Genomic DNA, 23,193 nt, shown 5'->3' on the forward strand with positions numbered 1-23,193 from the left:
CCAGGATGTAGATCAGTTGGACATTTGTTCGACACGGAGGGACCCAACCCATTCGAGTCCCTCTAGGCAAACACAGGGCTTCTCAAAAAGTGAGTGTTGGCACTATACACAGATACGACACTGGGTGATGCAACCGACAGTCCATCCAGGGGCACAGCGACACCTCATACCCTTTGAACGCTGGCTGCTGTCAACCCCTACGAACTCACGCTTGATTACAGTTATATAGATTCCAAAACCTACCGAGCATTTCTACTAAAACTGCCGGTCAACTCCGTTGGGAATCCGAGATTGGGCGGGAACTGACACCGAAGGAATGGGTATACATCCAGTATCGCGCTTCGCACACCGCCGTTATATACCAGGGACTGAAACAGCGACTAAGAGTATAACATACTGGTATCTCACCCCTATCAGACTTCACAAGATTGTACCATCCGAATCCCCGGACTGCTGGCGCCAGTGTGGCCTCCCAGGCACTTTATTACACATTTTATGGGATTTCCCGAAAATAGTGCTTTACTGGACAAGGGTCCTTAACGATATTGACAAATACCTTGAAAAAGAACTTCAGAGATTCCCCACCTACATCATCTTGGGCCTCCCCAACACTCTTACTTTCCCACTAAAATCCTGTAGATGCAGGCAGATCGGGCTAGCGCTCAAAGCGTCTTTGCAGACCATACTGTCGCACAGGGGTACAGGGCACAACCCGACATACCAAGGATGGCTGCACAGACTGTGGTACACTATGGGTATGGAACGAGTTAATCTTACACTGTTGAACCAAAGCTCAGCATTTCACAAGCTATGGAAACCATTCCTGAACCTCCTGACGTCAGAATTCTGAGAACTTACCTGTCCCAAGCATCTTCGCCTATTGCACCTCTTGGAGGCCCAATCGGTTCCCATTCCACAATCCTGAGCCGGGACATGGCTGAGATGGGGCGCGCGACACAGTAGCTATTAGTCAGATTTAGGCAGACCCGGTCCGAGATAGGGGGGATGGGAGAGTTTAGGGGCAGTTAGAATAAAATGTAATGCAAACTGTAATCCACAGGCTATGTGGTTGATGTGATCTCAGGTGAAGGAATTTGCAATAAAGAAATTTAAACCATAAATGACATCAAAATAACAAAAATAACATGTAAGGATTAGGAGTTATACAAATATCAAAAGGTGTCCATAGAAAACCATAAAAATCTAAACACCCAATGTTATTCTATAGGGAACAGTTAACCAGGTCCCAGACTCCCTCCCTTGCTAGGCGACAAAGGAGTGAGGTTGGTTATGCCCTTATGATTCACCTGAGTCAATAGTTTTATATTTAAACATTGTAACCTTTGTAGTAGTCAGAATATGCCAGTGGGGCAAGTTGTCAAGCTCTGGTTCACCATGTCTCCACAAGGTCAGATTGGTTACTTTTCTTTACCCACTTGATGTCCTGAGTTGAACTGTGACTGAAATTGTACCTACCAACGTTCTCTTGTCTTTTTCTATACTTGTGGTTTACCCTCTCAATTAGACACTATTTTGGAGCTTTAAATACATCAACAGAGCAAGGCTAGCAGCAACTGTCTGGTAAGAGGTAAGAGTTTTGGTGTCAGACACACTGTTTGCAAAGTCCCACAGCAGCTTTGATTCTTGTGCAAAAAGCTCAGAGAAGGCAGTCAGGGAAATGTTGCCTGCCAAGGTTGCATATTCACCAAGTAGCGTCATCTCCTTGTCTAGTTTCTCCAGAGACAAAAAAGCAGATTCAGAATCTAAACTTTCATAACTTGTAGAAATGGTTCTTGAGCTTCTGTAATTATTTTCAAGCTTCCCCAAACGTCAGGGTAAGGTTCCTTCAACATCAGACAACAGGCTCAAATGGGAAGAGGATTCACCCACTTACAGTCAGGATCACAGCCAAAAGTCTAATTGTAACTGGTCTTGCTGTTTCCTTCCAGGTAGATGTCACTGTTGCGGGTCTCTGTTTCTTGGATTTTCTACACTTTTTACCCAAAATCGTTCCAAAGCAGCAGGATCTGAAAAGATCCTGGAACCCAATAAGTCTTATGGGTCAACAAGAAGCTTCCCAGAACCTGTGGGTGGTTTTTATGAATTAGATTCAAGTTGAAGCAGGAGTAAAATTCCTCCCTCTTCAGCTGGCCGACAAGAATGTTTCCAGGCAGGCCTCCTTCTAATGTCTTCTCGGTTCCAAGCAGAAGTCTGCAGCCGCGGCCCGTGCAGGTAAGAGCGGTGGGGCCGGGTGAGTGGTGATTTCAACAAGGGACAATTAATTATTTATTTAACTTTCGCCTGTGGTCGTCTGTCGAAATCCCCACCACCTGGCCCCACCGCTCTTACATGCACGGGCCGCGGCTGGAAGTCTGGTGTGAGAGTGGTGTGTAGCAGTGCATAAGTAATGTCAACCAGCAGTCATCAACAGAATTTCCTAAGCAAAGCATGTCAAAATTCCTGCACCTTTTCACCTGTACACTGGGGCACCATGATCCCATTCATGGTCCCTAGGGCTGACATAGGGTCAAATAATTCCAGAAAGCTTTGTGTTCTTTCTTGCGAGAAGAAAGTACAGACCCCTAACTAACTGTCTTTCTCTCCCCCACCTGGCTATTCCATATAGCAATCTCGCTTGACACTAGAGTATCAGCAACACCCACTCTTCTAGGGACACTTGTCTTCCATCGCCACTGGACAGTCTGTGAGTGCCCTAAGCATCAAGGAGGCCAGCGTTATGGCTTCTTTTTGTCCCATAGTTGCTGTAAAAATACCTCTGCAAGGTGTATATTTATCGGTGTCAATTTCCTTTGGCAGGGGGTGCCAGACAGAAGGCACTGACATGCTGCAGTCAATTGTGCAGACAGGGCTTTGATCAGTGGCATGCTTCCCCTAACAGAATACTCAAAAAGGTGTAGCTAGAAAGCACTAAGGGCCATATGTAGGTAGAACGTGTTTTGCGATTCACTAATTGCAATTTTTAGGGAATCGCAATTAGAGAATTGCAAAACGGAATGTAGGTAGGATTAGCAAATAATTTTGCGAATCCTACATATTCCTTAATTGCGAATTGCAAATTGCAATTCGCAATTAAGGAATACCTCCCCATTCATTCCTATGGGCCTAGAGGCCCAGAGGAATGAATGGGAAGACATTCTCAATTAGCGATTCTCAATTAGAGAATCGCAAATTGAGAATGCAATTTCAAGTGTGCCAGGGTGTCAAAAGGACAACCTGTTGCACCCCTGAAATGAGCATGGGTGCACATGTGGCACACATACATGCCCTAAGGACATGTGTGTGCACCACATGCCACTTTGAAAAATGCAAAAATATACATTTTTGAAAGAAATCGCAAATTACCACCAACCTGTAGTTGGTGGTAATTTGCGATTCCTTAAGGCCAAATTGCACTTTTTTGGTGCTTCTTACATTGCATTTAAGGAATTGCAAAATTTGCGATTCCTTAAATGCAATTGCAAAATAAGGAATCGCAAATTTAGCGATTCCTTATTTTGCACGCAGATTTGCATTCCTACATACCACTTTGCAAAATTGCGATCGCAAACGCCAAAATCCGGCGAATTTCGGCGTTTGCGATCGCAATTTTGCTTTCTACATATGGCCCTAAGTATTTGGTTTATGGAAGCCTTTCAGCAATGGGCAAGAAACATCTCTAAAGAGGAAGGATGAGGTGTGAAGGAAACTAATTACTATTAAGCTGCATAGTCAGGAGATCAGTGTAACTAGCTACACAGGTATTCCCTAACCCAGAAATATACCAACCATAAATTTGTTGTTTTACAACATATCAAATGCGAATTCTTGTTGTCTCATGATTTTTGTTTTCACCAGTTAGTTAATTTATGTGAGAATGGCGTTGTAGGACTTTCAAATACAAAGTTAGAAATTAATACAGACTAATCAATATGTAAACTGATGCAATCACATTTATAGATTTTCACTGGTGCTTATGATACTCTTGTTTTGTGTGCGACAAGTCACGTTTAATCACTGTGCAGTTGATCCTAGTTTTTACAACACTGACAGCTTACTTGCATACTGTTCAGTTTAGTAATCCAGTTCCAAAAAGGGTTCAAGTTTCATTTTAGCACTGAGGTCTGGCCTGCAGTTTTACATGGCTGCTTCTCAGCTCATTTGATAGGCTGTGCCTCAGACACAAATGGTAAACATTTTGCTATAGGTGCATATGTGGTATTGTTAAGTAGCCTGCACAGTTACTACACACAAACATCTGACTAATAGAGTCAGTATGCCACTTAAATTGCCAAAATGGTTACCTTGTTTTAGGAAAATGCCCAAAGGCCAAAACCATTTAAGTCCGAGTTCATAAAAATAATACAATCCTGGTGAAACGTGGCAAAAAGATGGATTTTCATTACCAAAAAAGATAACTGTTTAGTGACTTAGCTTGTGTTACATTTGCAATAAGACTGAAACCTGAGTGGCTAAGTGAGTTGTCAGCCTGCTTCAGAGATGTGTGCAGCCCCCAGCCCCATATTTGTAAACCAGTAGCACAGTTGCTTTTTTTACATTATTGGAATGGTCAAAACATGTGACTTGTCCCTCAACTTTTAAAGGTGCTGATTTGAATTTTTATAACTGCATATTTTTACAAATTAACAGCACTGAAAAAGACAGGTGATTGCCAGTGGTTAAACTTATTGCAAGCACTCCTTCCATCACCTACGTGTGTTTGATGTACCGACCCAAATGGCAAGGGTATGCCCAGACTTTGGGTCCCATGCTCACTGTGCCACTGGACCTAAGCTGCACCAGCTGATGACCCCCAATCAGCGCGAGACTTGAACTTGGTTGATTGTATTCACGTTCAAGGAGTACCAGGCCTGGCAGTTTGGGCTGGATTGTTCCAATTGGAGCAGGGTCGAGACTGCTTTGCATAGGACTGGGCCCAAACTTAGATGGCATAGAGGTGCAAAAGAACGATGGGCCAGAATGCTACCACAAGTGATTGCCAGTGGTCAGACTTGTTGCAGTTTTCCTCCAATAATATTTTGTGTGTTTAAATGGCATTGGAGAGCAGATCGTCCAAGTAGTTTCTGGGTGAATCCCCTTGTGAAAACAAGCATAGAAACTAACCAATGCCACACTTCTTTTGCAATCAAACTGCACTTCACTTCCATTAAATATCTTTACCCAGTGTGTGTAATAGGGCTAATATTAAGGCAGAAAGGAGACTATATTTTGCAATCACCACCTTGCTTCTTTTTATCACAGCTCTTAGCAGTTTATCTCTCCATTCCATTACTGAATAGGAACCATCACTGTTAGACTTGGCATCTTTGGCGTGGTTTCTCCAAACGTTTTGCCTCTACCTCCTGTATTTTTTATGCTGTGCTGGAATTTGTTTTTGTTGGCTTAGATGCTTTGGGCACTTTGCCACTGCTGATCAGTGTCAAAGTGCAAGTGTTCCCTGTGTAAATTGTTGTTACAATTGGTTGTGCCTGATTGGCATATTTGATTTACTGGTAAGACCCCAGTAAAGTGCACTGAACTGTGCCAGGGCCTATAAATAAAAATGCTACTGGTGGGCCTGCAGCACTGATTGTGCCACCTACATGAGTAGCTCTGAAAAGGTAACTCAGGCCTGCCACTGCAGTGCCTGTGCACAGTTGTTAACTGCCATGTCGACTTGGCAATTGCACCCACTTGCCAGGCCCTAAACTTCCCTTTTCATACATATAAGGCACCCCTATGGTAGGTCCAAGGTACCCCCCTGTGCAGGGTGCAGTGTATTTGAAAGGTAGGACATGTACTGCTCTGTGTGATATGTTCTGATAGTGAAATATTGCCACTTTTGCTGTTCACTATTGAAAGGCTATCTTGCCCCATAGGACAGAATGGGAGTTTATTTATAACATCTTATAAATATAACTTCCCATTGGAACAATATGGAGAAATAAAGTTGAGGCTCTCTGAACTCAGAATGTAATAACACATCTTTTAGTAAAGATATTTTTTACATTGTGTGTTTGAAAATGCCACTTTTAGAAAGTAGGCATTTTCTTGTTTAACCATTCTGTGTGCCTCTGCCTGTTTGTGTATTGACTGTCTGGTTTTGGAGTGACAAGGGCTGGGGATGTGCATTCACTGTAGACAACTACTGGGGGTATTGAGGTGTACCTGGCCCTTCCTGGATGACTCAGAGCTGAGATGAATGGGGCTTGGCTGCATTTAGAGCAGTGGAAGTAGATTTTCTTGCACCTGAATAGGATCGGTCTCCCTTGCACAATGTTGTCTCCACCCCCTGTGATCATACTGCACCAGTGAGGACAGAACTGGTTTGGACTGGGCTCAGAGATCCTTGTACAAAGAGAACAAATACATTTTGGGGTATAAGTATTAGACCTAAAACCCCTGAACTTTAGATTACTTCTGAAATCAAGAGGAATCTTTGGCAAGGAGAAGAGCTGGAGAAACTGAGGAGAAGTACTGCCCCTTTGCTGTGTGTCTGGGTTTGGCCTGCAGTAGCTGTTTCTGCCAAGGAAAGGAGAAGGACTTTGCTGTGTGCTGTGTCCCCTGCTTGAAGAAGATCTCCAAGGGCTTGAGTAGAGCTTGCCTCCTGTTGTGAAGTCTCAGGGACACAAATACTTCACCCCCAGCTCCCCTGAACTTCCTTGCTTGGAGTTCTGACATGCCAAGAAGTGCCTGTGACTGTGTGGGGCCTCTGGAGGTTGTTCCTGCTGTTGGGGGCTGGAAAAGCAACGCAACTACAAGAAAATTGATGCATCGCTCTTCTTGCGGCAGTTTTTCTGACACAGCACCGCAGTGCGGGAAGAATCTCCACACATCGTCACAGCACTACCGAAACAAACGCAGGGCCTGCCGCTGCAGCAAGAACCAACACATCCATGGGTCATGGCTCAAGACCGTTGCCGCATCGATCACTGACGCATCCCGGATTTCCACGCATCGTACCTAAGCGGCAAGTTTTCCAGACGCATCACCCGCAGATTGGAATCGCCTCAGAATCGACACATCGCTTTCCCCCTACAGACCAGACCTGTCGCATCGCTCTCCTGCGTGCAGCAGAACTGTTGCATCGCATCCCCAAGGTCTCAGGAAACGATGCATGTCTTTGTTTTTCGACACCTCCCATTGCTGCGGCTGTTTGGCCTTGTAAATTTTGTCGCAACTACAGGTACTTTGAGAGACATCACGCATCCATGGTTTTCTATGTACCCAGTTGCCTAAAACCTTGTTAAAGTCATTTTATTAAGACTTGTCTGTTGAATTTTTGTCGTTTTGGTCTTGTTGAGTTTAGATAAAGATACTTTTTTATTCGAAACTGGCGTGGTGTCCATTTGTGGTGTTATCACTGTATTACTGTGTGTTTTGAGTACAAATACTTTACACATTGGCTTTGGGATAAGTCTGCCTGCTCGTGCTAAGCTACCTAGGGGGTGAGCAGGGGTTATCTAAAGCGTGTATCCCCCTTACCCTGACTAGAAGCAAGGGTCCCCAATTGGACAAAGGTACCTACCTCTGCAAACTAGAGACCCCCATTGTTAACAATCACTCAACCACTAATGTCAACATCTTGCACGTTGATGACCAGCAGTCAGGCAAGCTCCTCTCTACTCCTTCTCTTGTGACTAACTCGAGAGCCTCCATTTAAAAATTGTCGGTTTGATGTCATGACAACTAAAATAGCCGAAGGCTAAAAGTCTTCACTCATGGGTGGGATGATTGCACCCAAAAGAACCTTACCATCTCCCCCTTGATATGAGTACATCAAGAGATAGATGATTAAGCAGTTTGTTGGCAAAATAACAGGACCGCTCTGATTAGTTTATGTCAGCATAGGGCTGGACAACTGACATGCTATACAAGAGGCCTTGCAGTGTCCAGAATGGCACATTCAATATATAATTACCCCATGCCATCTATTTAGAGACTGGTTGAAAGTGAAACAATGTTAGATCTGAGAATCCAGCCCCTAAAAGGTAATTACTCTGCCACTGTGTTGTGCTATAAGTTTGCGTTTTAGTTACCAGATTACGTCACTGTATAAATAATTTTGTACATGTATATTATTTTGTGAGATAGTGTGTTTCAATATATATGTATTTTAAAATAATCACAGTTCACCAATCTCTTTGTGCTGCTGCACATGCCACTCTTCCTTAAACTCTTAATAATTAATCTTTTTGTTAAGCGTAAAATCGATAGACACTGCTACTGTAGCTTTGAGAGACCTTGGGTAAGTTTTTCTGCAGACACTGGTGCTACTGGCCTCCATTTCACCCTTTTAGCTCATCTAAACTTTGCATAATTCAATGTTTCTATATCATCTGCTCGGTCTTCAGGTACAAAACTAGAATAACTATTCTTGCTCTGGGCTGATTTATTGTGATTTATGATTTTTGTGATCCTAGCTCCAGTGTTGGACATTTATCTCTCCATATACACTCACACCTAGACAACCTGAGGCTTTCCAAACAATGCAACACAAGCAATAACTAGGAAAGACACACTGTTCTTTTAAGAGAAACATATGGATTACATTAGAAACACAAAGTGGATAATGAACCAGACAATGAATCCCCATTACATTGTTGACTCATTTAGGAAATAGACTTTTGTTTTACAAAACCAGGCCTGCAGCTTACTTTAATTCAGATCATCAGGACATTAATTGAAATTGACCTTCCCTTCTTTCACACCAGATGCACTACCATGGCAGAATTAGGAAGGACAAGACAGGATTGTTTTTGGTTTTATACCACATCTAACAGTTCCTTGAACCTAACCTCTGATTTACAGCCTAGCCAAGTAGAGCTCAGCCTGCAATGCACAGGTGGGTTGGCAGCAGGGCCTGGCTTATCACCAGGCCCTATGCCCAACCCAATGCAGACCGCCAATCCCTGCTGTGCACATCATACCGCCTAGAGCGCATGACTCGGCCAGGAAAATTTTTAACACAGTGAAGACTTTCACAGATCCCTTGGCTCTTAAACAGTGTCTTCCAGTCTCTCAGGCCCTTTGCTCCCGCCTCTCTGACTTCTTTGAAGACAAGATCGCGAAGATCTATGACACCTTCCTCAAGAACAATGATCTAGGGAGTGATACGCCTTTACCTGACCGCATTGAGTCTTCTTCCACCTTTTCAGACTTTGAGGCAATCTCACTGGAACACTCACTGATGGAACTGTCTAGATGCCGCTCCGGCTCACCACTTGACCCTTGGCCAGCCAAGCAATATAAATTATTGGCCTCTTTTCTTAATCCCTTCCTCAATTACATCTGGAATGACTCGCTCAAAACCGGAATTTTCCCGGAGTCTTGGAAACATGCCCAACTGGTCCCGATTTTAAAGAAAGCTAATACAGATCCCAATGAGCCGGTGAACTATCGACCCATTTCTCTGCTCCCAGCCCCTGCCAAGGTCCTTGAAAAGCTAGCGCAGCAACAACTGGCAGGTTTTCTTGAATCCCACGGCCTACTTCATGAATCCCAACATGGTTTTAGAAAGTGCCATAGCACTGAGTCTGCCCTTATATAAATGGCCGACTCTGTGCGGTGGAAACTGGATGGGGGTTCCAGAGCGGTGCTGGTGCTGCTCGACTTGTCGGCAGCATTCGACACCGTCTCTCACCCCATCCTGATTGACCGTCTTCGGTCGAAGGGCATTCAGGGGAAGGCCCTGGAGTGGCTGACCTATTTTTTGTCTAATCGCACCCAGGCAGTCTATACTCACCCTTTTACTTCTGTTAGCCGTACCCTGAAATGGGGTGTCCCTCAAGGCTCGGCTTTAAGCCCACTATTGTTCAATGTCTATTTTTCTCCTCTAGCTGAACTCATTGCTAGGTCGGGCATCGTAGCTACTTCCTATGCAGATGATATTCAGTTGCTTTTCTTCTATGAGAGTGCCACGCAGACTACTTTTGATCCTTTGAAGGATTGTCTGCGGGACATTTCAAAATGGATGGACCATAACTGCCTCCGCATGAATGCGGCAAAAACGGAGGTTCTCTTTTTCCATCAACCCTCCCCTCTTGATGCAACTCTCTGGTGGCCACAGGAACTTAGCCTTCCCCCTGTCCCTAAGGACTCTGTAAAAAATCTAGGGGTCAAGTGGGACTCAAATCTTTCTTTTAGCAACCAAATACAGACCGTTTCAGCCGCTTGTTTTTCCAAGATCAGGATGATTAGGAAATTCATCACCTATCTCCCTAGTAACACCAGGAAAACCATAGTCCAGGCATTGATTACATCTCACCTGGACTATGCGAACGGCCTGTATTTAGGGTTGCCCGCGGGCCTCCTACATCGGCTCCAGACAGTCCAGAATGCGGCTGTTCGGCAGGTCTGCGGGGTTTCCCTACGCACCCATATTTCGCCACATCGCAGAGCATTACATTGGCTACCAATCCATCAAAGAGCTGCATTCAAAGCCATGACCTTAGCCCATCGAGCAACTAGGGGTAGGGGATCGGCCTACCTCTCTGTTAGTATCCGTCCTTACTGTAACTCTCGGAACCTCCGTTCCAACTCCCAACATCTGCTTTCCATACCAAGATTCAGGAAAGCACGTTCTGGAGGTAAAACCTTCCAGGTCTGTGCCACAACTCTCTGGAACAAACTCCCGATCGCAATTAGGATGATCCAGGAAGAATTACCCTTCCGGTAGGCACTAAAAACTTTTCTCTTTTGTTAACCCCCCTAGGACTATCACTCTGCTTTCACTCAGAAGCGCCGGGACACCCCGTTGGGGTAGCTGCGCGCTATATAAAATACACAAATAATAAATAAATAACCTATCACGAACGGTTAAGGCCCCCTGTACGCTGTAAAAGGCCACGCGAATAGGGGGATGGATGGACAGATACAGCTGTACTGCATAGATTTTTTTTCCATAATACCCACAAATTCTGGGCCCCCTGTGTGTGATTAGTTCATCCCTATAGCCTTTTGGACATCAAAATTATCACCACAACAAAATGAAAACAGCTATAAATTCAGATTAATCCACTAACCTTGAGGTCTAAGTGGAGAATGTACTGTTGATGCAAGTAATACACTCCTTCACAAATTTGTTTGGCAAACAGAATCGCATCCAGCTCAGTTAGATTGTAGTTTTCATCAGCGATGCGGTCAAATAATTCACCACCATCAACACTAAGGAGAAGAAGAAGGAAAAAATGATAGCTTTCAAGTGAGTTCAAGCAAAGAATCTTGAGCTACTATGTGTTTGGCTGCAGATAAACTGTTTGTTTATTTATTAACAGTTTTCTACAGTTTTCTACATAACAGACCCACACGGTTCCTGAGAGATGTACAAAAGGACAAATTATCAGTAATGGATTGCAGGAAAAATATCTGGAGCAAATAAAAGAAAATTAAGAAGAAACTAATATCATACAATCAAACAAATTACATATTGCATAGATGTTGTTTGTAATTCAGATACATGAGCAGGATAGCATGCTTTAAGTGATAAACAAAAAGTAAAAAATATTAGGGGATATATCATTCTTAAATATAGAATGTAGATCATCCACAGGGCGGAGAATTTGGTGCGCAAAGAAAACACACAGGGTGTGAAGTGAACCAGCAGATATTGAAATTATTTTTAAAATGTATCCCTTCAACTGGAAAGCCTTGCTTTAGTTTCTTTGTCTTTTTGATTACTTGATTTCAAGATAGAACGTATCAGCACTTCAAAGTTTTTCAGAACCAGCAAAGATGGCTAGTGTCTTGGCTAGATCGGTCAGAGAACCAGAGTGACTTCGATTGTGGGTTTTGTACAATCTGGGTCTGTTTTATGTTCATGATCTTATCTGTTGGTTTAGTATTTCTAGTTTTTAATGTTGTGCCTTGACATAATCTGTTTAGAAAACTTGTCACAGAGATTTTTGTACATATTTGGTCTATAGATGTGTGGTTTCTACTTCTTTTTCAACTGAATCGTATTTTTTCACTTTTGTGGAATAAAAACTTGTATAACATTTGAGTACTTGCCATTCTAAAGCCTCTTTAGCTTTAGCTGGGACAGAGTAGAATGGCCAGTTGGCAAACTGATTACACTCCACGGATCTCTACTTGGGCTAGTGTTCAGAAGTTTCATTCTCAGTGGGTCCACTCAGTCTTTCATTCTGCTCAGTTCAATAAAAGAATTACCATTGGGTTGAGTAACAATAAACACCTTTTTATTAGAGCTATTGTATACCTAGCTGTACACATTTGCTTTATAAAAGGTGTGCAGTGTTTAGCTGGTCCTTGCACACATTTCTTCTGCAATATAGCCCCACAGCAGCTTAGTACAGAATCAACAATCAACTGTATTTACTAAAAGTTCTGCTAACTTGCGCAGTGTAGATATGTTTAACCCCAAAAAAGGTCACTCCTTCTGTACTTGCTTATAGAACTTCAGGAGAATTTACGACTATTTGGGAGGCTATAATTGGCTAAAGGGGAACTTCAGACATTTTTAAACATGAAGAAACCCCATTTTTTGCCCCACCCCTTCTTTTTACTGTTTTGCGCGATGAGGTTTTAAAAACTCTGAAAATAATTCATTATCTCTTGCTACAAGTCTTGGCCATACCCTCAATTCATACTATTTGTGAACAAATATGAAAACCAGATCCCAACTGTGCAAACAAAGACAACAGTTTCACAGGATCTCTTTAAATAACACTTAATTCAGATGGTGGCTGTGTGTGATGCCAAAAGGCTATGCGCCTAAGTCTTTCTTCCAATGTTGGCCCGCTGACTCCCACCTGAGCCTTCTGCTCTGCCTGAGGATTACTGCTGCAGAGTAGACATGTCCATGGTGGTTTCCTTCTCTGCTGTGAATTCAAAGACTACCATCATCAGAATCCAGCAAGGGATTCCTCTTGTCCAATGGGTTCTGAATTCACCTAGCTGCACATCTGAGTCGGGAATCTGCAGGGAGCTCTGGAGCGCTCAAACATCCGTCATGTTTCAGCTCCTCTCCCACCCACAGCTGAGTCTGGATCTGTGTACCTTCTCTGCACCCGCCAATAGCTTACTTTCTGGGGCAGGAATCAGCCAGGTAAGGACACCAGATATTGAGGGGACTTTCTTACTGGAACATTGAATGAACCAGCGGGGGCGAGGGGGCTCTCCCTGGATAATTCGGGATATACTGCCTATATTTGCCAGGTATAGGTTTCTGGCAGTAGCCTATGCAAACTCTCTGTGAACTCCACATGAATTATATCTGAAAGTTCAGAGTAACTCTACAGATGTCTACTGGTTCAAAGTCTCTGTCTTAATAAACTTGCTTGATACTGTTTCTGCTGTCTCTATCTGTTGCTGTTGTCTGCCAGTGTGCTTGTGCCAATATTCATGCTGTACTTTATGAACATGTGTCTGCACTCTCATCCTTTCTAATTGGATATGACTGACAGCACTGAGGTAAGTACAGATTTGCGTTACTGTGTGGCGGGGGGTTCACCAAATCTAAAAGGGAGCCCAGCAAAACCACATGGAAAAACACCAACAAAGCAAACCTGGTGGATTTGCATCAGGGGAGAGCCCGCAGTCATAGAGGGACCATTCCTCCAGGTGGATGAGCTCTCTGCCAGCCCCAATTTAGTTGAGGGACCAATACAGGGAGCTCATGGAGGCAGCAGCCTTTATCAGCACTATGGGAACACACCCTTTCACCTACGGATCTGACTATTCCTGGCCTTAACCCACAATCTCCTTCACAATTGAACTCTGTGATCCAATCTGGTAATTCTTGTTGGTACTTTACCTGTTTTAGTTAGATCTCACTTTCCCACTCCATCAGAATCTGTTTTGGTCAACACAGCAAATAGTTAAAGAAGCAGTGACCATCAACATGGATGGACCTAATTTGAATTAATCCTTTGATACCCTTGAACCTAGACAGGAAAGGCCCATTACTATCAACCACTGGTGTCCCCTATCACTGCTGACCCAGTGAAGATGGGGCTCAATCCGCTCGAACATGCTGAATATACTCTGAGCACACTTAATATAGCATGCTCAGTTTCATATAACTTTGATTGCACTAAATCATATACACTGTTAATGGAAACCTGAGCCAGACTCCTCTTTCAAGCACGGAGGAGCAACTACTGGGTCTTCCTTCCAATATAGACAATAATGCGGAATCCAAGATCAGAATCAGAGAACTATCACTCATCATTCTCTACGATAACCATCGGGCAGGTGCTTTGAACAATTATGAAAGAAATTAAAGGGGCTTAGAAAATGCAGAGAGAGCAGAGCCCAAAGATTGAGACCTTAACAAGGAAAAAGTGATGAAATGAATGAAAATGTAAACAGATTTATGTCCCAACAACCAGATATCAGAACTCTTCTCACTAAGATTGAAGAATAGATTAATAATAATATGTCTAGACATGAGTAGTAACTGCATACTCTCACTCGAAAATATGAGGATTTGGAGATTAGGGCCCACGGATGTAATCTGACAATTCTGCAGGGGACTGAGAAAGGGCTGGGTAAATCTTTTGGATTGATTTCCCCAGTTACTTTGTGATAGCTGGAGGAATGATTTACAGGAACGGAAGGAGATCCCAAGTTTATCAATTGTCAGAGCCCATCAAGTCCCTTTCACAACCCCTTAGAGTGGTTCTAAACCCCATTGTGTAATTGCAGTTTTCTTTCAAGAATACAGAATTATGGAGCGGGCCACACTTATAGGTGCAAATCTTCCGATCAATTGCCAAGGTCAATTCCAATATTTCTCAAATCCAATCAAGGCACACCAGTTTATTTTTCAAAGAAAATCCTCTTGCTAATAGTTGAATGTTTTCAATTTTTCTTAACCTCTTAGCTCCTTTACCCCCCTCCTTTTTTAGGTCTCGCCTGAGCCAGCGCATGCGCTGCTCGGAGAGACATTTAGTATACGGGTTTCCAAAGTGCTACCAGACCTCACTGCTTTCTCGCGAGCGTGCATGCGCGCAGCCGCCAATCACTGCTGCGCGCGCACCACTCACGTGCTTACCACACAGCGCGTCCCGTCTTCGCAATCGCTATCACTTTCGCTGCAATCGCGATTACTTTCGCTTTCACGGCCATGCAGCCGTTACTTTTACGGCCGCGTGGCCAATGCTTGTTATGTTTGTCTTGTTCCCCACGGCTACGGCTATCCCTTGACCACAGGTGCACACTGAAGCGATTATGCATCACTGACACTTCTGTTGATGCGCCTTCCTCGCGGGGCTCGGTAATTCACACAGTTATTGCGCAGTCCCCTCCCCCGTTCTTCCGCCAAAGAGCTGCCAATCAAATCTTGCATCTGCAAAACAGGTCAACCGATGCACTTCTATCAGGCAGCGGCCTTCTACAGACGCCATCTGCAAAGCTCCGCCAATGTATATACCTACTCCTAAAACAGTCTCCTTTACTCTGCGGCGAAAGCAAGCTGATATATCTGTTACAAAACGGGCACAATATGAATAACAAGCATTGGCAATGCCAGTAAGCCTAGTGTTGACCACGAGCCTTTAAAGTTTGTCAATGGTGGTTGTGTTGTCATGCTTTTTGTAAACTTTATGTCGCGAAAGTTGCCGGGCACTCATCAATCTTAAAAAAATAGGGTAAGAGTAAAAATACTTTTTGGCGTTTCAAAAAGCACGCATTGAGTGAAGTTAGCCAATGGCCGAAGCTGGGCTGTCCCATGCTGTATGTTAAAAATATGAATGACACAATAACAGGCCCATGGATGGAGAGGGCTGGTTGAAAGCCCCTATAAGTACTTTTATTACCATAACATTTTAGCAAAATGAACATTTTTGCTAACACCAGCCACAATTATAATGAAGACTACACGTGCAAATCTCTAAACAGTGGATTTCCATTACAGTGCACTTTACTCCAGAATGCGGCTGTGCTCGCCAGCCAATGCACCTCTGTTGCAGAGATGCTGCTGAAATATTACATCTACATAACTCTGCAAATAAACAAGTCACCAAGAGAGGGCATCTGTACCGCTCTGCTGATTAACTTCCAACAGAGGACATGCTGTTTACGAACACATTGATAATTCCTTATTTTATTACATTTCACAGTGCACTTCTATTGGTTATAGGGAGAATTGGATTGGGATCAAAATTCGGCACGGGCACACCAAAAACAAGCATTAACATAGCCAATAGGTCTCGCCTTTGGGACTTTATAAGTATTTAGTTATGCAGTACTATATTCTTGGTGCAACAACATCAACTGTTGCATGGCTAAACACTTATAAGGTCCCAAAAGCGAGACCTATTGGCTATGCCAATGCTTGTTAAACAAGGGTTTCAACCAAGTAATAAGGGTTTGACTTAAATTGACCTATATTTTGGGAAAGGGTTTCTGTTGAGGTGGAAGGTGTTCTGTTGGGGTGGGAGGTGTCGGGGGGCACTGGAGCCCCATGTGGTTTTAGGATGTAACCAATTGTTTCCAAAATTGGTAGGGAGAGGGAAATTTGGATTTCGTCAGGACAGATCCAGGTAGATGAATTAGGTTGGGGGCTGTTGGGCGGAAAGGGGGAGGGAAAGCAGGGAGAAAAGAGGACAGATCACTGTGGATTGATGAAAAGTGGGGGCAGGTGGGGAGCAACCTAATGAAAATTAAGCTTACCAGAAGCGATGGTGTAACGTAAGATCCTTACTCTGAATGCCAACTGGCTTAACTCTGGGCAGAAGTTAAAGAGAGTGAAACAGGAAATTGATAGCTTTAAACTTTGTATTATATGTTTACAAGAAACTAGGATAACCAGAAAGTAGATATATGCTATATAAGAGTTTGACTTCGCAATACGTAATTGATAGTGTAGTGAATGCAAGTTAAAAGAGTTACTACATTAATATTTAGTCCTGGTTAGCCAATGGTTTTTGCTAAGGTGGATATGTGGGGTGGGGGGAGTGGATGAATATAGGGGTCATGGTCAATGGATTATGGTTTAATATTTGCTCTATATATGGCCCCAATAATGATGACCCCCACAGTTTCCTATCAAATCAGAAAACAACTTAGAATGCTACCTAGTGATCTTATCATAGAAGTAGACTTAAACTCCACCACATCTCGGGGTGTGCTTGCATGACCAAAGTGTTAAAAGCCATAGATACACTTAAAGATAGCCTTGATTTAGTAGATTCTAGGAGATGGCGGAATCTTGATCTCTGTTTATATACTTTTTTTCTCCCATCCATAGTCAATATTCATGTATAGACTACTTTTTAGTTAGTAAAGGGCTTGCATGTAGATCCATGGTAGACTTTCATCTTAGTTGTTTCTCAGCTCATGTTCGACTTACACTGACACTTTCAATAAATTAATTTTCATCTAGTAATCATAGATTAACCTTCCCCAAGTTTGCACTGCATTAATCAGATTATTTGAAGAGTCTTATGGAATTTAAGAAAGACTTTATTTAAATTAATTACAGCACAGCCCTTGTGAGCGCAGTATGGCATGCCTTAAAAGCTGGTATCAGAGACTTCACATGACAGTATGTGGCCAACGTAGGAGAAAGTCCCAGGAGCAAGAACTGCATCTAAAGACTAAGCTGAGGGCACTTAAGCCAAGCCTAAGCATGCCTACTTAGTAACCAGTTTGAATGATCAACATGTCAGTATTTGGGAGACGGTTATAAATCTGAGGCTCAGATCAAATCACTTACTAATAAAAAATAGAACTAATCTTTGATTCCAAAATTTGAAGAAAAGATTATGAGGATAAAATTGGCCCACTGCTTGCTGCCAAAACCTAATCTTGTACAGAAAAAGAAAGCTTATTAGAAATTGATAGCCATACAGGGAGTAAGCGCCTTAATGAGGATGATGTAGCTGGTGAATTTTGCAGCTATTAATATAACTTTTATACATACTCTATGATGAACGAAGGAGATGGTGAAATTAGTCGTTTCCTTGCTGGGATTAACCTGTTTGTGCTTTGCCAGTCTCAGCAGATGGACTTAATGATACCTATTTCCTTGTAGGAGCTTACTGATTCTATTGAGGGGCTCCATTGGGGAAAGCCACAGGTGTGGATTCAACCCCCAACGAACAATACTATGGAAATAATATCACCTTTTTTATCAGTTTATCATAGATATTATGCAGGCAGGTCTTCTCCATGGCTCATGCTCAGAAGCCAACATTATAGTATTTTGTGAAAGAAAAAATAAAGGACAACACAGGTAGATGGGCCGATTTCTCTGCAAAGAGCAGATTATAAAATGTATACCTGCATTCCAGCTGCTAGATTTAATGTTACTAGCCATTAATTGGTTACTTTGTGGCAGGACAGATTCATTCTGGGTACCGACACTGGTACCCATATTGACGTGTCCACTATTTTCGGCAGCGATTGGGCAGAAAATACACTCAATCACTTTTAAGTAATAGATTTAGTAAACCATTTGAGAGGGTTGAATTGCTGTTCCTCTGACAGGCTCTTGGTCGAATTGGGATCCCTGAAGCAGCTATTAAATGAATACACATACCTGCCACCTTACAAATTAATGCCACTGTGTGAGGAGGGTGTGGGGCCTCATGCTTAGAGCTACATAAGCATGCACTCTGCCTCTCACCAGGCCCCCCCCACCCCGAAAAATAACAAGCATTAGCATAGCCAATAGGTCTCGCCTTTGGGACCTTATAAGTGTTTAGTTATCCAGCACAATATCCTTGGTGCAACAACATCAACTGTTGCATGCCTAAACACTTATAAGGTCCCAAAGGCGAAACCTATTGGCTATGCCAATGCTTGTTTTAAATCCCATCAATTGCTGTCTCGTGATTAGACACACAGAGTTTGCAAAATGTGGTCAGTTACCAATACATGGCTGAATTGTTCCAATATCCCTTCTTCTGCCGTTGCTTGCTCTTTGTTGCAGAAATAAAACTACTAGCCCCCATGTTTGGCTTGCTGGTGGGCTGTTAGGAGTGGGACTAATGAGGGCCACTTACTGAGACACATTTCTGAGTATTTACAGTGTCAGTAAAAACCAGCCAGAATTAACACTGGAAGGGCTTCAGTGATGAAAATAACAAGCACTGCTGACCCCTTCAGCCACAGTCTGCATCCTACACATGAAACTAAGCATACTTCAACCAGCAAAGTAGAGATGAAAGTAACCAGACCTCACTGGGGTAGACCAGGGACACAGCCAACCAGACAGTAACAAGAAAAGGACCCGAAGGACACATTTTCATTTCAAATTAATTTCACTGCAATTTTGCATGAAACTGGATTAATGTTATAAACACTTTGGTTCCATTGAGACCATGGTGCATTCTGGTACTTGTAGTCCGTCGTGTTACAATCTTTCACGTGCTCTCCTTGATTCAAAGCCAGTCTCAGAATACACTTAAGCCATCTTTTTATACATTACCAGATACCAGAGCTGCTCAATTTTTCAACAGTGGCATAAGACTTCAAACAAATATGGTGAAATGCGGGCCCTTCTAAAGCCTTTAGTATGTAGCTGTTGGGGTCCAATGAGTCCTCAGAGTGTTTACTTAATAGCAGTTTTTATACCACAAAAAAGTATCGATCAGGGTGTTGTGTGCGCTCTCACAAACTATACTTGGAGAAAAGCAGCACCTCACCTCCTCCACGCGAAGCAAGCGCCTTCATGATCACTGCCAGAAAACCCTAGCCCTGGCGTCTCCCCGAACATCAGCAGTGGGCTGAGTGTTGCAGTTCATAGCTCATTACTGAAGAATTCAGAGTATGTGGAGGAGGGGGCGCCGGGTAGATTACTTCCAGCAACCCTGCTCTTGGGAAGTCAGCAGGACTGGCTTTGAGGAATGAGTCCTGTCATAAAGTATAGTTAATCTGAGCTGCACAGCATTAAACGCGTATTTTTTTCTCTTAGTACACCCGCAGCCCATTGTAAGGTAAATAAGATGTAAGGCCAGAGCAAACGATGTATATCCTCCTTGACTGATTGATTTCACCAGGCCACCCGATCTGCCATATCTAAAGAACAAGCTCGGGAGTGGTGCGTGCGTGCATGCGCGCACGCAGTCTTCACTTTAAAGAACAAGCCCAGGAGTGGTGCCTGCGTACGCGCGCAGTCCGCTCTTTTTCGAAGCACATACTCCTGCTTGTGGCGCGCCCCTGCGCGCTCCCACAAGGTGGATGCCACCACAAGCACGAGTGTGTGCTTCAAAAAAGAGCAGAACGACGGCTAAAGGTCCTCATATGCAGCGCATGCGTGCTGCATAGGCGAGACCTAAAAACAAAGGGTCATCGAGGCTGTCACCCATGTCCTGAGGTGTTTTCACACCTCTTAATGGACATCTGCTGCGTATGGCCTCCGAAAACGAGCTGAAAATCTACTGTTTACCTTTTAAGATTCCTAAATTCCATGGCTATACTATCATCCTGGGACTGTTAGACAATACTATACAAATCCATCATACAGCACAATGGGTTCCTATACAGTTTCCCTATATCAGTTATACCAGCATTGCTCTTTTAAATCATTTCAACTTATGATGAATGATTTTAATGTTTTAAATACCAAAGTCTCTCCGGTACTCACATATTCAAGATTGTTTAGTACCGGAGTCCTCGTTGCAGATATAATAAAACCATTTTAGAAAATGGACTATTAAGGACTGCTGGTTGCTATTACCTGTCACCAGGCAGGTTGCTCCCTCCATCCGCCACGCAGCCCCCTGTGGGTTGAACCTCCGTTGCCGCTTTTGCCGCCTGACTGCTCGCTCCCTTTTTAGGTCTCGCCTGCGAACCCAGCGCAAAGCGCTGCTGTCCGCAGCGAGATCTATTGTTGCTGACTTGCCTCGGAAGTGGGACAGGAGATGGGCACGCGCAAGGCTTTTGGCGGATTTGAGCCGGTGTACGCGCACGTGAACATGCACGTGCACACACGCAATGTGCACATCTCCTGTCCCGCTTCCGATAACATGCCAGCCCCGTTGGAGGCTCCGTGTGGGCTATTGTTGGCGTAAAGTGTAATTCTGAGCAACAATAGCCCACACGGAGCCCCCCCAGCCCTTCTTTACTCACCGGGCTGCTCTTCTGGGGGGGGGGGGTTCCTCCTCACGGCTGCAGCACTTCTGTTGCGGGGCTTCCCTGAATTTCCTTGGAGCCCCGCGCTGCTGTGGTCATCCTCAGCCGCCGCATTCTTCTCCCGGGCCCCCTCCTGGGACCCGGGGCTTCTCTTCACTCCGGCCGCCACCACGGGGCTCTCCCTTCAACATGGGAGCCCCGCGTTAGCACGGCACGCCGGTTTCTGTTTTTGCTGGAGCAGGCCCCGCCCACGTCCCGGGCAAGGGCGCCCGACTTCCGGCTTGTTCCTATTGTCAAAGATAATTTGCCAGTTTGGCAAACTCGAACTTTGGAGATAGGGGCAGACGCTCGAAAAATGAGGTACGCAAGCAAATAGATTGAAGCTCGGCCGAAAAATAGGAGAAAAACGCGACCACTTGAGCGCATCAAAAGCTTCACCTGGACATAAAGTGGGCAGCGTTGGGGCATGCTATCTGTATCATATGCTGGTGAGGCTGCCTCCACGGCATACCTCATAGCTCCCGTGGGCTATGCTTCTTTCTTCACATGTCCCAGGCTCCGTTCCCCTTCTTCAGCCTCGTCGGTTTCTGTTTTAGTTCAATGTTTGCATAGTGTGCTTGTACTGCCTGTGAGGTTTCCAATTTCTGGTGTGTTTGGAGACTTCCTAACTCTTTTCGCTCCTCTAAGTGCTCAGTACTGTTGTGGTGGTGCCACTTGTAATTTGTGGAGAGTGTGAACTGCATTGAAATGTGCCACAGCTATCGGTTTATTTTATTTCAGACTACGTTGGCTGTTAATAAGTTAAAATACATCAGCTTTGGAAGTGACGCCCTTACTTCTATAAACGGAAAGCTTTAAACGTCCTAATGTTAAAGTAGTGGAGAAGGAGGCTACTCCATAGAATCTGCAGAAATCTAAACATGATAATGGGAGCTGAGGCGGGAAACCTGCACTGTTTCTTCTGCTCATAGTACCAGCGACAGGCTGCTCAGCGGACTGTTTACCTTTCAGAGCAAGCTACAGCTCACGCGGAGCTGAAGGGCAAGCATTTGCAATGCAATAGGTCTAGCATTTATGCGAGTTTAAGCTATTGGCATTGTAAGTGACAATGCCTTTTATTTATGTTTTGGTTTTTAAAACATAAATAAAAGGCATTGTTATTTACAATGTCAATAGCTTAAACTATCGTAAATGCGAGACCTATTGCATTGCAAATGCTTGTTTATTCTGTCCCCCTGCACTTGGCTTTCTGTGCCACTTTGTTTTTTTCCTTCTGTGGCCCTGTGTTTTTGCTTTCTGTACCTCTGTGCTCTGTCGTCCCCCTCCCGCCGTCTTTTCCCGCCGTTTTTTCCCCGGGTTTTCCCCCACCGCTGAGCCCCTGCGGCCCGCCCCCTTCACTCCCATTGGCTGCCCCGCTCCCACCTCCCAGCTGCTCCTCCCTCCCTCTGCCCTCATATGGAGGCCGCGAAGCGGTGGTAGAGAGCGACCTTTGACCCTGTCTCCAGGCAGGTCGCTCCCCCCATCCGCCACGTAGCCCCCTGTGGGTTGAACCTCCGTTGCCGCTTTTGCCGCCTGACTGCTCGCTCCCTTTTTTATTCTGTACCCCTGCGCTTGGCTTTCTGTGCCACTTTGTTTTTTTCATTCTGTGCCCCTGTGTTTTTGCTTTCTGTACCTCTGTGCTCTGTCGTCCCCCTCCCGCCGTCTTTTCCCGCCGTTTTTTCCCCGGGTTTTCCCCGGGTATTCCCCCACCGCTGAGCCCCTGCGGCCCGCCCCCTTTACTCCCATTGGCCGCCCCGCTCCCACCTCCCAGCTGCTCCTCCCTCCCTCTGCCCTCATATGGAGGCCGCGAAGCGGTGGTAGAGAGCGACCTTTGACCCTGTCTCCAGGCAGGTCGCTCCCCCCATCCACCACGTAGCCCCCTGTGGGTTGAACCTCCGTTGCCGCTTTTGCCGCCTGACTGCTCGCTCCTTTTTGATTCTGTACCCCTGCGCTTGGCTTTCTGTGCCACTTTGTTTTTTTCATTTTGTGCCCCTGTGTTTTGCTTTCTGTACCCCTGTGCTCTGTTGTCCCCCTCCCGCCGTCTTTTCCCGCCGTTTTTTCCCCGGGTTTTCCCCGGATTTCCCCCACCGCTGAGCCCCTGCGGCTCCACCCCTT

General features: G+C 44.5%; 1 protein-coding gene across 3 annotated transcripts in view; it reads right to left on the bottom strand.

The window, feature by feature from the left end:
- The window catches only part of MYLK3 (myosin light chain kinase 3), a 437,450-nt gene that overhangs the window by 155,889 nt on the left and 258,368 nt on the right, over positions 1-23,193 (bottom strand). For all 3 annotated transcript variants that reach the window (XM_085636963.1, XM_085636962.1, XM_085636961.1), the window contains exon 8: positions 11,022-11,163. In XM_085636963.1, the coding sequence (XP_085493089.1) occupies positions 11,022-11,163 (142 nt within the window). The remainder of the gene's footprint in view (positions 1-11,021; positions 11,164-23,193) is intronic.

Source organism: Triturus cristatus, chromosome 12, assembly GCF_964204655.1.
Source record: "Triturus cristatus chromosome 12, aTriCri1.1, whole genome shotgun sequence".
In the NCBI taxonomy this organism is placed as follows: Eukaryota; Metazoa; Chordata; class Amphibia; order Caudata; family Salamandridae; genus Triturus; species Triturus cristatus.